This window comes from Camelus ferus, chromosome 4 (genome assembly GCF_009834535.1).
Source record: "Camelus ferus isolate YT-003-E chromosome 4, BCGSAC_Cfer_1.0, whole genome shotgun sequence".
NCBI lineage: Eukaryota > Metazoa > Chordata > Mammalia > Artiodactyla > Camelidae > Camelus > Camelus ferus.
Window position 1 is genome coordinate 59,785,286 of NC_045699.1, and position 16,656 is coordinate 59,801,941.

A 16,656-nucleotide genomic window follows, 5' to 3' on the forward strand; every position below is an offset into this window, starting at 1 on the left:
AAGGGCATGAAAAAGAACATGGAAGTGGGGACACATGGACTTGGAAGAGCAGCAGAGAGATCGGAGCTCTGCAGTGGCCTGAAATGCCATTTTCATAAGCATAGACACTTCTGAGGACACTGGACAACCACTGAAGCTACAGGAGAAGGGGAATGACAGAATCAGAACCAAGTTATAGGAACTAGAGACGTAAGAACCAAGAGGAAGAGGCACCTGCTGGAGACTACTGAGTGAACTGAAGGACAAACAGACAAGATTTGGAAATCGATGGCAACAATGAGGGGTTTTGTCCCAGTTAGAAAGTCACACAAAAGGTCAGAGAAGCAGTAGATGATGATGATGACGATGAAGATTTGGATGAATTATCAGGGAGACAGGGGCATTGGTTCTATGAGCACAGGGAAGCAAGGGAAGAGGGCACAGCTCTTTCTGGCACCTTCAGAACCTGGGCACAGTGGCTGACACCCTGGCCAGAAGCGCTGGGAGGACCTACCTCGGGACCTGCTTCTTCTCTTCCTCCTCCCTGCCGAGGCGCTGCGCAGTGCTGGCTGCAGCTGACCGATCTCGATGGGCGTGTTGGCGCGGAAACTCTCCTTGAACTTCTGCATCAGGGACTCCACTGGCTCCTGCGTCACCTCGGCTGCCGCTACAGGGTGGGCAATGGGGCTAAGGTTAGGTCTTGGCCCACCCTCAGTCCCTGGAGGACTGGGCCTGGCCTGCTGAGTGTCTGGAGCTCCCTCCCTGACCCAGCGATGATGCAGAAGCCACAGGGACCAGTCAAGATGTACCTGCTGGCTTATGCATTTATTTCCTTAGCACCTATGTTCTCAAGGGCACTGCCCCATGCCCTTGAAATATGATGGTGGAAGTTAGACATAGTCCATGATTCAAGGAATCCGTAGCTTGGAAGGACACATATCCAGGCATTTCCAACACTGTACAATACTTCTGTGATAGGAGAGTACAGAATACTAGAGGAGCCCCAAGAAGGGTCATCTCACCCATCCTGGAAGTCAAGGCAGGCTTCCTGGAGTAGGCAACACCTACCTATACTGAGCCTTTAAACATGAGTAGGAATCAGCAAAGGAGATAGGATCAGGGTAGAGCTGCCAAAAAGATTTGGAATGAGAGTGCCCTGGGTGGAAGGAGAGGCATATGCAAAGATCTGAAGCCAGAGAGAACATGGTGCATGAGCAGCTAGCTGTTAAGGTGTTCACTCTGGCTGCAACAGAGCATGTAAAGAGGCATTGAAGCTGCAGAGGTCAGAGCATCTTGTAAGCAACCTTGAGAAGTTTGGATTTTATTCCAATGGCAAAAGGTAATCATCAAAAGATTTTAAACAGGAAACTGGCATGTTCCAATTAAGTCCCTTAGACAACAATTACTAAGTAGAGTATGGAGCAATGCACATAGAGACAAGGAGAAAGGCCAGTGAGAGGCAATGATGGCCTGAACAGAACAGTGGCAGTAAAGGTAGACGGCAGGATGTGCGTCAAATGACATTTCAGGAGACACAATTGCAGCACTGTGATACGTAGACCGCTTGGTACAATAGCCCCATTTTACTCAGGGAAATTGAGGCCCTCCAAGCAAGGCAAACAACTTGCTCTCAGCTAGCAAGTGGCAGAGTCAAGCCTTCTAACTCCTACTCCAATGTTCCATTTGCATCAACACCCTCCAATAATCTGTTGGTAGCCAGGAATTTCAATATTTAAACTCGTACAAAGTTCCAGAAAATGGACAGATTGTGGTCAAAAGGGCAGAGCAGAAAAAAAAAATGTAGAACATAAAAGTTTAAAAAAGCAGGAACGCTTGAGAAGGAAGGAGAGGCAACATAAAAGGCAAGGAGAGGAAATGAGAAAGAAGAAAAGAAAACCAGCTGAATGGTCTCAATGCCTTTGTTCTGAGAAATCCCCAAAGAGAGCTCCGACTTTGAAGTCTTCAAACTCAGCTCTCCCTCCACCTATGTCTCTAGAGGCTGGGAGAGTTCTTCAGTTGGAGCCACCTGCTGTTTGATGCCAAGGAATGGGACATGCCAAAGATTCCTGTTTCTTTGATGAGGTTTCACTAGCCTGGACAAACAAGGCTTCTGAACATCCCAACACCAATTTCAAGGGGCTTCTGTTCTCCCAGGAAAGTTTATCTGCCTAGACACAGGTGTGTCTGCAGGGTAGCTCACACCCAGGGGGCTGGCTTGGGTACTGGGCTCTGTGAGAGGTCCTGTCTTTGGGGACCTAGGGGGAGTCTGTTTGCTAAGAAAAAAGACAACCGACGATACAAATGACCTGCCGTAGCAATATGACTTCTGTACTTGCCTCCCTTGCTGTCTCTCCAGGTACCCCAACCAGGTCTACTGAAAAGTAAGCCAATAATAAAAACCCAGACATGAGTCCCTTAATCCAAGCCTACAACACAGAACCTTCCAGCAAGAGGCTGCAGTCCAATTCTGAGACACACTCTCATGCCCAATCCTGATGCTTTAAACCCAGAGAGGAAAGTGATTTGCACAAAATTTTAAGAGTTGGGCTATACTGTGGTGAAAAGTCCAGAGCATGCCACAGTCTGAAATCCTTCAAGGGAGGGACACATACAGGTCTGTCAACACTCATGCATTCATTCATCTACTCATTCATTCATTCATTCATTCATTCATTCATTCATTCATTCATTTATTCAATAGTATTTTCAGAAAAACCTCCTGTGATGAGCATAGGAGATATGTCTTAGTTTGCTTGAGATGCATAACAAAAACCACAGACTGGGTAATGTTAACAGGTCAGGTTCTGGCTTGAATATGGCTGCCTTCTCACTGTGTGCTCACCCTGCCTTTCCACGATGCATCCACATAGGAGTGGAACGGAAGAGAGAGAGAGAGAAATCTTCCTCTTATAAGGACACCAGTCCTATTAAATTAGAACTTCACCCTTATACCCTCATTTAATTTTAATTACCTATCAAAAGCCCTGCTTCCAAATACAGTCACATTGTGTTAGGGCTTCAACATGTGAATTTTGAGGGTACACAATTCAGTCTATAGCAGACTGTATTTGGAGATAGGATCTTTAGGAGGTAATTAAGAATTAAATGAGATCATAAAATCGGTGCTCTAATCTTACAGCACTGTGGCCTGAGGAGAACAGAAAGATCCCTTTCCCTTCCTCTCTCTCTCTCTCACACAGATAGATATCAGCAGAAGGCAGCTGTCTGCAAGCCAAAAAGAGAGCCCTCATTACAACCTGACCATTCTGACACCTGGACCTCAGACTTCCAAACTCCAGAACTCTGAGAAAGTTAATGTCCACTGTTTAAGCCACACAGTCTATGGCATTTGCCTATGGCAGCTCGAGTAGACTAAATCACAGTCACATGGAGGGTTAAGGTTTCAATGCATGCACTTGAGGAAGACACGAATTTTCACTCCATAACAGGGTGCAATGGTGAAAAACACAAACCAACAAAACTCCCTCATGGTGCTCACCATATAGACAGGAAGACCACTACTAATGAAATGAGTGACAGAGAAATGTAAAATTTACAAGCGATGTGTACCATAAAGGAGAGGTGAAAGATGGTATCAGAGGCTACGTTAGGGGATTAAGGCCTCTCTAGGAAAACCATAGAAACTTGCTACAAGGGAGTGAGCAGTGTGACTAAGATCTGAAAAGCGTGTGAGTTAATCAGGTGAAAAGGGAGCTATAAGGGAGGGGAGAGGTAAAGAAACAAAAAAGTCAGAGGGAAGAGTCTAAACAAAGACCTCCTTGGGGAGAAGGAATGTGGAAGGGGCTGCAACCACCACTGGGGCTGAAACACTGGGGGCGTGAGATTATTCTAGAGCGGCAGGAAGCCCTGACACTAATGCTGACCCTCACCCTCACCCTCACCTTAACCCTAATTATTCTGGGCTTGTGGAGGACAGAATATACTGAAGGTATTAGATAGGAAAGTGACTTGATCAGATCTTCATGTAGGGAAGATTGCTCTGGCAGGAGACAGAATCCATCGGAGAAGGACAGAAATGGAAGTGGGAAGACCAAGCAGGAAGAAGGTGCAGTAGTCCAGGAGTCCGTGTAGGAGACGACAGGGGGCAGGGGCAGAGACAGAGAAGGAGACAGAGCAGTGGAGAGAGCAGGGACAGAAATGGTGGAGTAGCGGAGGTGGAGGAGTGTGCAAGTCTGAGTGACTCTGCAGGTACAGCTCCCTCCGAATGCGGAGAGTTACTGGGAAGGGGCGGCGAGGGAGAGGGAGGTGTAGAGGATGATCCTGACATCCTCGGAGGCAGAACAATGGTACCTCTCAATGAGAGGCAGGGCACTGGAAGAGGAGTTTGGTTTTAGGTAAGCACACTTGGTGCCGCCCAGACGTCTAAGTGGAGTGGTGTTGAGTAGACAGTAAGTTAAGTGGGCTTTGCACTCCCAGGGGAGAGCTGGGCTCTGTGGAGACTCTACATGCATTCTTTGGAAAAGGAAGAGAGTGAGTGGGTGTGGTGGTTAAGAACATAAGCTTCTGGCGTAGTGCAGGCTACGTAACACGTATTCATTCCTGATCTGTGCTGTCTGATCTCCCTTTGCACCCCCAGATCCATCCTCCACTTAACTCTGCCTCACTCTATGGGCTACTCTGCAGTGGAGCAGGCATACGGGCTATTTCACAGATCCTTGTTATCTGGCTACTAATTGAGTTTGCCCAGTGGGATGCCATGGGAGGAGGGAATTTGAGAGTAAGTCTTCCCTTGCTCCTTTCCTGTTTCTGCATCATATTTCTAATAGAGACTAAGACCTTCAACACCAGGGGCTTCTTTCCCACAAATCTAGCTCTCACAGACTCCAATGAAATCATGTTCTCCCCTAGCCCCTCTGTTCTAGGAATTAGCTCATTGTAGTTTTTTTTTTTTAATATTTTATTTATTTACTATTGTATCATTTTATTTTATTTTATCTTGGTGGGGGAAGTAATTAGGTTTATTTATTTTTAGAGGAAGTACCAGGGATTGAACCCAGGACCTCAAGCATGCTAAACATGCACTCTACCACTTGAGCTATACCCTCCCACCTAGGAATTAGTAGTGGCTTCCTGATACTTATTTTGCTTAGTTCCTCAGTACAACCTCCCTGTTGATTCTCTTCATTCTGTCTACACCTCTATACATAGTCACTTCATTGAATTTCTCCTAAAAATCTCATTTGAGGGTGCCTTCTTTGCCCAGCTGGAACCTTGAAGGATATATCATCCCTTTTCACTGTAGCTTTGACATTCAGCAATTCCTAAAGGTCAGCCTCTTCCCATCCTGTTATTTGCGCTTTATTTTCTCATGAGCTGATGCAGATTGGACCGGCTGGGAGGAGAGGAAGACACACAGAGAGGCAAGGTTTGCTCCCCTGAGCAGCAAGGGTTTCTGATCCCAACTGTAGCAAATCCTATCCATCTGTTTGGCTGCTCTTGCCTTGGCGACAGTGCCAAGCGCCCAGACAGGCTCAGAGGCGGCTGTGCTTCTGCAAACCCCTCCATGGCCTAATTCATCCTCCGTACCACCCTCTCCTGCCCCCATGCCTCTCAATCTCATTCGGTAGCTCTATCAATATCAATATATCAAGTTGTCCAAACAAGCCACATTACCTCCTGGTTCCCGCTGAGCTCTGCCTCCCCAGAGCAGCAAAATGCTCACCCGTCGCCTGGATGAATGCAACAGATGGTGCTTGATCTGAGCATCGCGGCAGGCCCAGGAAAGGGAGGGGGAAGAGGGGGAAGCTGCCTCTTTCTAATTGACATATGAGAGATTGTCAGGCTTAATGGGAATGAACCACTGGGGCCAGAGGAGAGACACCCGGCCCCCAAGCCAAGACAGAGAGAGAGAAGAGAGGAGGAGAGGGAAAATGGGGGAGGGAGAGAAAACAGGAAGGAGGAGGAAAACTGTGCTCAGTAATCAAGGTCAGGGGGTGAAAAGGGAGGCAAAGAAGAGTGGAAAGGAGAGGAGAGAGCAAGTTGGTAATAAAGGGAGATCAGAAAGGGAAGGACAGGAGAGGAGACAGATGGCAAGAGAAGAGAACGGCGGACCCCAAGTGCCTTTGCAAAGGCATAAGGGTTGTGTTGGTTTCCAGACACCAGGCAAGCTTCCCCCTGATCCTTGACCCTGCAGAACAGGCACTGTCTACACTGGCAGTCAACAATTTCCACATTCAACACTCATGTGCTGTTCTCTCCTCCACACAGCCTGGGCTGTTCTATCACTGAAACTATTGTGGGTTTGGGTTCAAGATCCTGTATCACCTTTATCACCCTCTTTAATTTTTCTAGACTCATCTAGCCTGTTTAAGAAGAAAACTCACAATTCTTGAAAAATTCACTAACTCTCTGCCAAGCAAGGAGCCTGGCATTTTTTCCTATGTTTTCTCATTTATTCCTCCTAACAACTCTGAAGAGGAAACATCATTAGCTGCTTAGAAATGAGGAAACTAAGGCTCAGAGAGGTTAAATAATCTCCGAGGGTCATACCCTTAATTCACAGCAGAGCTAGGATTTATACCCACATTCCAATGACTAAGATAACCAGGCCCCATTCACTGCACTACCTTGTACATCCTCCTCCTGGCCTGCCTGGTGAAGGGACATGGATATCCCAGTCTTTGAGTATGGACGTGACTTCTCTGAGTCTGGAAAGTGACTCTGACAGCCCACCCCTCTTAAATTATCTGGGCAAGGAGTCCCCGGCAATCTGGCCCTGGCTGGAGCCAGGGGCTCAACTTGATTGGAGATTGACCTGCCATGCCAAGGAACCTTGTTCAGTGTCGACGGTCAAGACTGTTCAGCCTGGAGGTCCTAGTCGCAGCTCATGCCCCATTTTGTCAGTCCTGTCTCACCACAGATCTATGTTCAGAAAACCAAGCAATAGGTGGGCGTTACTTGATCATATTGCCTAGTGCTACGTGTGAGAAAGCCCACCTGAGTTCCAGTGTCAGCTCTGCCACTGTGTGGCTTGGAACCACCCCCTTCTCTTTTATAAACCTCAGTTTCCCTAAATGTCTGTAGGGTTTTTTGGAAAGATTAAATGTAATTACGTACATAAATTGTGTAACAGAGCTTCTAGAGCATACTAAGGGCTCAAGAAAGAGTAGTCACTACCCAACTTCCTCTCTCTTCACCTTCATGATTGCAATCCATCCACCCAAAATCCATCCATCCATCCATCCATCCATCCATCCATCCATCTATCCATCCATTCACTCATTGTGCATCATAAGATATCCATTTTGAAAATTCTTTTAGAGAGTCTGTATTTCCCCTTTTATTCAGATGTGAAAACAGAGGTGCTGTGAGACAAAGTCATGATAAAAGTCAGCAGAAGACCAAGATCCAGCACTCAAGTCTCCAATTTCCACTACTCCTCCCCATTTCCCCAAATTCTATGATAATCTTAACCTCAGATCTTGTGATGAATAATTTTATGGGTCAACTTTGCTAAGCCATGGTACCCAGATATTTAGTCAAACAGGATCCTAGGTGTTTCTGTGAAGGTATTTTTTCAGATGAGCTTAATATTTAAATTAGTAGATTCTGAGGAAGAAAACCTTCCATAATGTGGGTTGAAGGCCTTAACAGAAAAAAGACTGACCTCCCCCAAGGAAGAGAACTCTGCTAGCAGACTACCTTCAGACTTGACGGCAATAACTCTTCCCTGGATTTCTAGCCTCCCAGCCTACCTAGAAAATTTTGGACTTGTCAACCTCCACAGAATTATGAGATGAGTCCTTAAAATAAATCTAGATAGACAGACAGGCAGGCAGACAGACAGATAGGATGTATGTAACCAATAGATGATATATCTACACATGTCTTTGTCTAGATCTCCTATTGGTTCTGTTTCTCTGGAGAACCCTAATATAGACCTCAATTTTTATTCCCAAGCTTTGGACTGGACACACTCAAATGCCAGGATTGGGGTGTAGGTAATCAGAGAAGACATCCCAGCCCTAGGGAACCCCTCAGCTGGGAAGACCTTGTATAAATGCAAAGAACCGTCAAATTTGGAAGTTGTGAGAAACCAGTCCCTGAATCTAACATTCCATCTCATATAGGAGTTACCTCTTCATAAAATAAATAAATAATAATAATAAAGTAACAAAGGAAACAGCCAGTGTTCCTTAGCCAGATGAGAATGCTTCACTACTAGAATACATTTAAACGGCATGTATGCCCCCCTTTTTTTAAATGGCCATCTCTTCCCAATTCTCAGGGATAAAAAATGATGGATAGAATTTTCTCACTTTTTAGCTTTTTCTTCCACATATTTCCTTAAAACTTTGGTGCCTGGTACAGCTCATCTTCAAGCAAGTACCTGCAGACAAGACAAATGAACAAACAGCAACAAATATAAATTGGAAAACTCAGGAATAGCCTTTTCTTAGATACACGATCTTGGGTCTGTCAGTTAATACTGCAGACTTACAGAGTGGTCGTAACTTCTGCTGGAGAACTGCATGGAGTTTGAAGGATGAGATTAAAGGCAGTGATATTTCCTTCTGCTCTGTTAAAAACACAATACCTTCCAGGTTCTGCGGAGCTGGTTGTACAGTCCCAAGCCAGAACACAGATGGTCTCAAAGATTCTTCCCAACTCCACGGCCTCGTAGGCATAAATGTAAATGAAAGGTGCTTTCAGAAAGATGAATGCAGTAACCACAGGCACGGGATGCTTCCGTGTGCAAAGTACTTTTACCTCTCTCAGCGAACGCTGCCTTCACCACCTGCCATTTTATAGAGCCCACAGAGGCAAAGGAGATTTCCGATAGGTGGGCTGGGGTTGGTACCACAAATAGCAATTCTTGTTCAAGGGAGAAATGGTCCAGTTCTAGACAGGCTGGGTCAAAGACTTCTCGGTCACTTTATTACCTCCTTGGTGGCAAGGCATGGCTCTGGAAAGCCTTCAGAACTGGCCACACTTTGGGCTGTTAGCTATGTTTCTTACCAGCTGCAAAACGTGGGCAAATCACTTAACCACTCAGAGCCCCTGCTTCCCCAAGTATAAAAATGGGGCTTGCAATTCCAAATTAAGTAAGTTGTTAAGGGATTAAATGAGAGGTTATAATGCTTATCACAGTGCCTGATACAGAGTAAGCATTTTCAAGATGAAACTTAATATTGGAATTGCCAAAAAAGATCTTAAACAAACAGTCACGGCAAATCCAGATCTTCTACCCAACCCTGGTGCCATGTGCGTGCCTAGAATCTGATGGAACTCACAGTCACTAGTCAGAGTCTTCTAGATTCCTCCTTTACTGTAACTGCCCAGGAAAGCCGTGTATGTGGCTCAGCAGTCCTCGGGACTGAGGGACCCCTATGTTCTACAACTGGAATTCTTCTTCCAACACCATTGGCAGAAGTGGGCACTGGGGACACAGTGCTGAGCATTGTGCCTTTAAAACACAACACTGTTGAGTAGAAGAGACAGTTAAAGATTAAAAAAAAAAAACAAACACACACACAGCATGCTAAATGTTCAGTGATGAGACTACGGGCAATGTGCCCTCTAATTCCTTTTGCAAGTGGAAAAGCTATAGCAAATTCCCAAAGGAGACACGGACTTGTCTGACCCTGAAAGAATGCAGAACCAGGAAAACAGATGACAAAGTGTAGTAGCATCCGCAGGAAAAGGGGGCAAGAATTGTAGAGAAAATCCCACACAGTCTGGTTTTTCAAGAGCATCTCTCACTTTCAAGTTAAAGTGAGAGATGATTTTATGACAAAGAAAATCCATCTTTGGGCTAGGAAGAAGGGCCAGGCTCTTTCTACCAACTCCTACCTCCTCTCCCAGACCACAGTTCAAAAGGCCCACCTCTTCTGAGAGCCCTGCCGTCCGGCTCCCTGCCCTTCCCTGTGCCTGCTACTATTATCTCAGATACCCTGGGTGCAGCAGGTGCACACCGTTTAGGAATCCGACAGACCCGGGTTTAACCTCCGTTCTATCACTTAGTCCTTCTGGGACTTTGGGGACTAGGTACGTTCCTTGACATCTCTAAGCCCCAGCTCTTCATCTGTAACACACTGAATATAAATCCCCTTCAAGAATTGTGGGGTTTTGTTTCTTTGTTTACTTGTTTTGGTTGAGACCGAATGCAATGATATATGCAAAGTGCTTAGCACAGTGTGCAAAATGGATTAAGCACTCAACACAGGATAGCCTTTATTATCATTATTGTTAGTCAGCTTAAGTGAGGTAAGCTTGCAGAGGGCCTTGCACCGAGTCAAAGCTTAATACACACTAGGTTCTCCACTTCCCTTTTAGGTAACTCATTGCCTCTAAGGACTGTGGACTCCAAGTCCCTGTTGTGCTGTCATGTATACGTTTTTACCATCATCCCTGACCCCAGTGACACCCAGGGCTTCCACTCTGCATCAGCCAACCCTTGTCACGGTTACACCCTGGATCTACTATATAACCTGGGACTTGAAGATGGCAACTGCATTAAGCCGGGAGCCGAGCTTCTGTTCATGACCCTCTGTCTATTCTCACAGTCTGTTCTGTGATGCTCATCAACTTTGTACTTTGACCTCTAAGAGATCACCAGGTCCTGAATATAAGGCAATTGTGGCAAATATGTGGGAGCTTACACACACACACACGTGTGTGTGTGTGTGTGTGTGTGTGTATAGTGAGAGAGAGACACACAGAGAGAGAAACAGAGAGACAGACAGAAATCTGTTGCTGATGAAGATCTAACTCCATTATTTTGAGCCAGAGGACGTTGTTTTCCTGGCAGGTGGTTGGCAGGAAGGGGAGACTCTCACTCTCTTACCCTTACTCCCTTCCCTCCCAGAAATTTCACCTCTTCCCCCAGAGAGTTAGCTTAAATGTTTCTGGTTGATCTGGTAATCCAGGCTCACCTAAATGTAACATTCCAATTTGCCGAGAACAGTTCACCAGTCACATAATCACAATAACAGTAATATTTAACACTTGTGGAGTGTTTATAATGTAACAGGCACGATTTTAAAGGAAACAAGCCACGGGTTAATGTAGTTCTCTTAATGACTATGGTGCACGGAACTTTTCGCCGCTTCACCGCTCCCTGTACCCACTTCTCGCCATAGTGATGTGATGTTGATGGACTGTACTTCATTGCCCCTCGATTTGTGCTTGGCTATGTGACTTGTTTTGTCCAATGGTAGGTATGTGGATAAGAAGCTTGTACCAGTTATGAACACAGGCTTCAAGAGGCACCACACATTTCTGCTCACACACTTATTCCTTCCACCACCATGAGGAGGACCTGTTCCACATAGCCTACTGGTCCAAGAAGGATGACGGACATATTGTGGACTCACAGCTCTTCAGCATGGAGTAGAGTCATCCTACTCCCACAGCCTAGGTCACTGACACCAGCCAACCTGCAGATGATGAGCAGATCCATCTGAGATGAGCACACACTCCATCTGATCCTCAGATACAAGGCGATTCAATGCTTATTACTAGATGCCCCTGAGATGTGGCAGTGGTGTGGTGTGTGATGTAGCACTCTTGTGGAGATGATTGACTGATCCACAATTTGTCAAGACACGTATCATTATTTGGGTAAGGGAGGCATGACAAGATTAATTAATTCTTCAAGGTTCATATAGCCTATAAATAGCAGAGCTAAACAAATGGCTTCCCATGCTATACCGTGGCTTGTCTTCGAGTGGGACCAGTAAACATGGTTTAATGAATTGACTTCCACATTGGAGTGGATGAAAGGAACCTCTCTCAGCCAGCCTCCCTTTAGAACATATTAATGATAATTATGAGAATAAACCCAGAAATAACCACCACCTGAAACTGAGATGGCTCTCTTTAGTGGTATTAAGTCTGTTCACACATCCATTCAGAGCTTTCAGGGTTGGGCTATGCTTGCGGAATGAATGAAAAACTGTTTCACAGTGTATATGACTGAGCACAGGAGGAGGGGTTTGAAAAGTATACGTCGTGACACGGGCACAAGACTGACCCACACGACTGTGGGGGAGCAGAAGAGGGAACGTGCACAGTTTTAACCATTTCAACTCGCAGATTTCCTGCCCATGTTCCTTTAAACCGAAGGCAACTCTTCCCAGTGCAAAAAGGTGGTTATAAATTTAAACACATTTAAGTCAACTATAGCAAATGGCAGGGATTTTAGACTAAAATGAATGCAGCTGCATTATATTTCTCAATATTAAACTCTTAAAAATAGACTGGCTAAATATATAGACAATAATGGATTGAGGCTGAGTTGGCGTTATACTACGAGGCTCGGGATTTTCCATGTAATGACTTATAATTTCAATTTCCCATTTCTTCATGGCAGTTACAGCAGGCTTGCTTTATTATTCATGATTACATGCCACTGCCACACAAAAACGCAAGCAGAAAGCTTAGAGAGCAACTTGGGGGAGGGGATAGCAGGGAATCCTAAACTAAAAACTCAGCAGATCTGGAAGAAGAAGATGAGGTCTTCAGTTCCAGCTCAGCTGCTGTGTGACTTTGAACACCTCACCAGGCCTCTCTGAGCCTCAGAAAACAAAAAATGTCTGTGAGATGCATGTTAAAGCATTTCATAAGCTGGGTTATGATAAAGTTTGCAGTACTGCCGTTCAGAATTATTAGTAAAAACTGGGTTCAAATTCTGCTGTTCACATCCTTAATCAAGTAGACAGTGTACATATAAAGAAGTGTACATACAAAACAACATGGGGAAAGTATGATGCAAACTGACTTTGTTATTGCACTCTGGGGCAAATCCTGCATCTGCCTCTTAGCATCTTCTAACCCTTGAGTACAATGACAATGCCTCTCTGAGCCTCAGTTATTTTGTTCACTTACTAAATGGAGATGATGGTATCTATAAGAAAGATTTAAATAAGCACACCAGCTATACTATTAACTCATATTTGTTGACTAGTTGAGTATTTATGCCAGGCACCACTACCCCATACGCCACTCACGGCAAGCCTGGAAGTGTATGACATTAGTACCCCTGTAAGGGAACAGAGCCTGGCCCAGAGCCCAAGCTGATCTGACTCCTACGATCTTACCCACTGCTGAGAAGATGAAAATAGGAGAAGGAACAAATGAAGGATGTGGAAAGGGCAGAGACGGGATCAGCCTGTGGGATAGTGGGGCTGTCCCAAGCATCTCTGAGGGGCTGCTGTGTGGATACAGGCTCACATGTGCATTTTAGGAATTACTTTGAATCCATAGCTAGATAATCCTGAATTATCTTCTTCTTTCCTTATTTAGTCCTGGTTAAATGGGCTCAGCTAAGTATTATGTATATCTCCTTTTTTCTCTCTATCCTTTTCCCAGGGAGCAGCCAAAAAACTGAGCTAAGGCAGTAGAGAAGACTGGAAATCATGTCTTTAGTGGAGCAGAACAAATTCCTCCTCTGATGTTTTTTGGTGAAATAATAGAGATCCATCCTAGGGAGCCATTTGTACAGGGAGCCTGTGTGCACGGGCGGATGGGTCTTGAGGAATACTCTCATTTTGCTAGATGTGCACAATGAAGTAGAGCAATGTGATAACAGAAAGGGAGAGAGAGAGAGAGAGGCTGTGATAAAACCTCCAAACTAAGCGTCTAGTAGCAACCCGGGAAATTCCGGTAGCCTGGGAAGGAGACTCAGGTTCCAGCCACCGTTCAGATAAGGGGTATCCCAGGACTGTAAAGCAACGTGTGCCATTTCCCCTCTGAGTGTGCCTCTTCTTCCTCACCCTTTGTCTCTTATCAGTCTCCTCCTGATTTAAATCTCTAGAGTTTGGACCTTGCATGCCTGGGTTAGACGTGGGTGTCCAAGTAAGCTTCTTGGAGTTCTCCCCAGTAACACAAATCTTATAAACACACGTTCAGTTGGGTGTTATTCCTCCCTCTCCTGTCATTTCCACTCAATAATCTGGGCATCAGAGATCTCAATGTGAGTTAATGGTAAGGTGACCACTGAGAAAGTAATGTACATCCTTAAGCTACGTGAATAGAAGCATAAAGTCTTGGAATGAAGAACGGGACAGCTCTATGGTGCACTGCTCAGACCACACCTAGAGAACTGTGTTAAGTTCTGAATGTCACATTAAGAATATCATTAGGGAGAAGGGGACAGCTCAAGTGGTAGAGTGCACGCTCAGCACCCAAGAGGTCCTGGGTTCAATCCCCGGTACCTCCTGCAAGAGGAAATTCATGAATAAACCTAATTACCTTCCTCTCATAAAATTTTTTAAAAAAGCAAAAAAAAAAAAAAAAAAAGAATATTATTAGCTAACAACTGGAAACTTCAAACTCTTAAATTTATCCCCTCCCACCACCTTTCCCCGGTAACCATAAGATTATTTACTAAGTATGTGAGTCTGTTTCTGTTTTGTAGATGAGTTCATAGTGTCCTTTTTTTTTTCAGATGCCATATATATGTTCAATATCTTATAATAATCTTTTATGGAAAAAAATATGAAAACAGATATATGTATGTATATGCATGACTGGGACATTGTGCTGTACACCAGAGACTGATACGTTGTAATTGACTGCACTTCAATTAAAAAAAAGAATATTATTAGTGCTGATCCAGATATGAGAAGCTAGTCTTACATGAAGGCTTATAATGGTATCATAAGGAATAAGACACTATGAGGGAAAATATATATATATGAATCATTATGCTATATATCAGAAATCAACACAACATTGTAAACTGACTACACTTCAGTTTAAAAAAAGTCTCTACAAGGAAATAAAAGTCAGCTGCCTTTGATTACTTGAAGGGCTGGAGTATTAACAGCACTTACAATACTGATATTTAACATTCTTTGTTTTTTGATGTTTAACATTCTTATTACTGTAACTATGACCCATGCACCATGATACATGCATTATTTGTGTTATAATTACAAGAGCTATTTCTCTGAGGGCTTACACTGGGCCAGGCACTTGCTAAAGGGCTTTGCAGGCATCAGTTCATGTAATTCTCAATGATGCTGTGAAGCAAACTCTACTCATATCTCTCTTTTACAAATGGGAAAACTCACCCTGAGACAGGTAAGGTTCCTGACCTAAGGTAGGGTTTCTCAATCTTAGTACTATCGACGTTTGGTGCTGGATGATTCTTTCTTGTGACAACTGTCCTGTGTGATGGAGGATATTTGGCAGCACCCCTGGCCTCTGCCCATTAGATGCTCGTAGACCCCTCCTTGAGGTACACTAATCACACGTATCTCCAAATATTACCTAATACTCCTTATGGGGCAAAATCACCCCTGGCTGAGAACCACTAGACTAAAGTAACCTAGGTGGTAAGTGACAGGGCTGGGATTCAAACTCAGATCTGTCTGGTACCAAGATCCATGATCTTAAGAATAATATCAATAACAATCATGATAGTAACATTTATTTTTTTATGAGCCCACTACATGACAGAGCTTTCTAACTATGGAAAGAAGAGCCAGTGGAGATGGTAAGTCTTCTGAAACCGGAAGTTAGTAGGCAGAGGTGTCACATTCCAAAAATAACATAGAAGAGATTCAAGTATTAAATTGTAAAGGTGGATAAAAAGACAGGTCAAATCAATGATAACCCTAAAAGTCCGTTATTCTGTGAATTTGTAACTTAAAGGTGACAATTTTAATTCTAAGTGTCTTTCAATAATTATGGAGGAGAGAAACAAATAATAATTTGAACTGTCTTAGACTTAGCAGAAACCCAAAGAAATTTGCCTTGCTCTTACACTTAAGAGATTGGGAAGATGCCATTCCTCTTTCCTTCTTCATCCCTCCAACCTACATAGAGACACAAACCCTCTTGTCCATGCATCTGGGTTCAGAAACAATTGGTCCATTATCTGGTTCTCAGCAGAAGAAAGCTGAGATACAATATAGCATGTAATCAGCTGTGCGGCAAACTGGCAAGCCTCCACCGGTGTGTAATAAGTTAATGATGCCTGAGAAAGGAAGAGGGAAGCCCACAGCCTCCCACCTGCCTCTTTTCATGGCCAGAGCTTCTACCTCCTGAGTTGTGTCTGAACACAGAGGAGGAAAGTGGAGGAAAGATATGCACATTGCTAGTAATCAGAGACTGGAATGAGGAAAGGCATATGGATCCAAGTCAGTAGCAAACCCGCTGGAAGCCAATCATCCATCCAGGTGACATTTTAGAGCCTGTTCCCAAAAGAGCCTGATGATGCAACGAATTACACCAAGATGGAGTGAAATTTAATCTGAACTGGACATCAAAAAGAATTCTTTAATTAACTGGTGATTCAAGAGGAGGATGTGAAGGTCACATCCAGAAGGCCAAGTGGAGAGAGATGGCTAGCCATCTGGCTGACTTTAGCACTCCCTTGCAAAGCGCAGGAACTGAAGCAACACTTTGATGCCAAAGAAAGATGAGAGGGCTTTCCTAGGTGGCATATACAGAGAGCAGAAGTCCAAAGACATCTTCAGTTCCAAAAATGATGTCATTTAGTAAGGCTCGAGCTCAGTCTTCCTGGAGGGGTGCTGCTGCACAAGAGGTGAGGAGGAGGTTGTGCCCACACCAGGAAGGGACTTGAATGCCAAGCTAAGCACCTGAACTTTAGTCTACAGAGCAGGGAAGATTATATGTACGTGTATTATAAGATATATATATGGGTACTGATCAAAGGAGTGGCACCATCAGGGAAGTACTTAAGAA

The 16,656-nt window shown here is 44.4% G+C and overlaps 1 protein-coding gene across 8 annotated transcripts in view; it reads right to left on the reverse strand.

Moving 5' to 3' along the window:
* The window catches only part of ASTN2 (astrotactin 2), an 800,822-nt gene that overhangs the window by 562,493 nt on the left and 221,673 nt on the right, over positions 1-16,656 (reverse strand). For 6 of the 8 annotated variants that reach the window (XM_032478290.1, XM_032478297.1, XM_032478293.1 and 3 more), the window contains exon 4: positions 494-646. The exons of the other annotated variants lie outside the window; for them this stretch is intronic. In XM_032478290.1, coding sequence (XP_032334181.1) covers positions 494-646 — 153 coding nt within the window. The remainder of the gene's footprint in view (positions 1-493; positions 647-16,656) is intronic. 8 annotated transcript variants of the gene reach the window in all.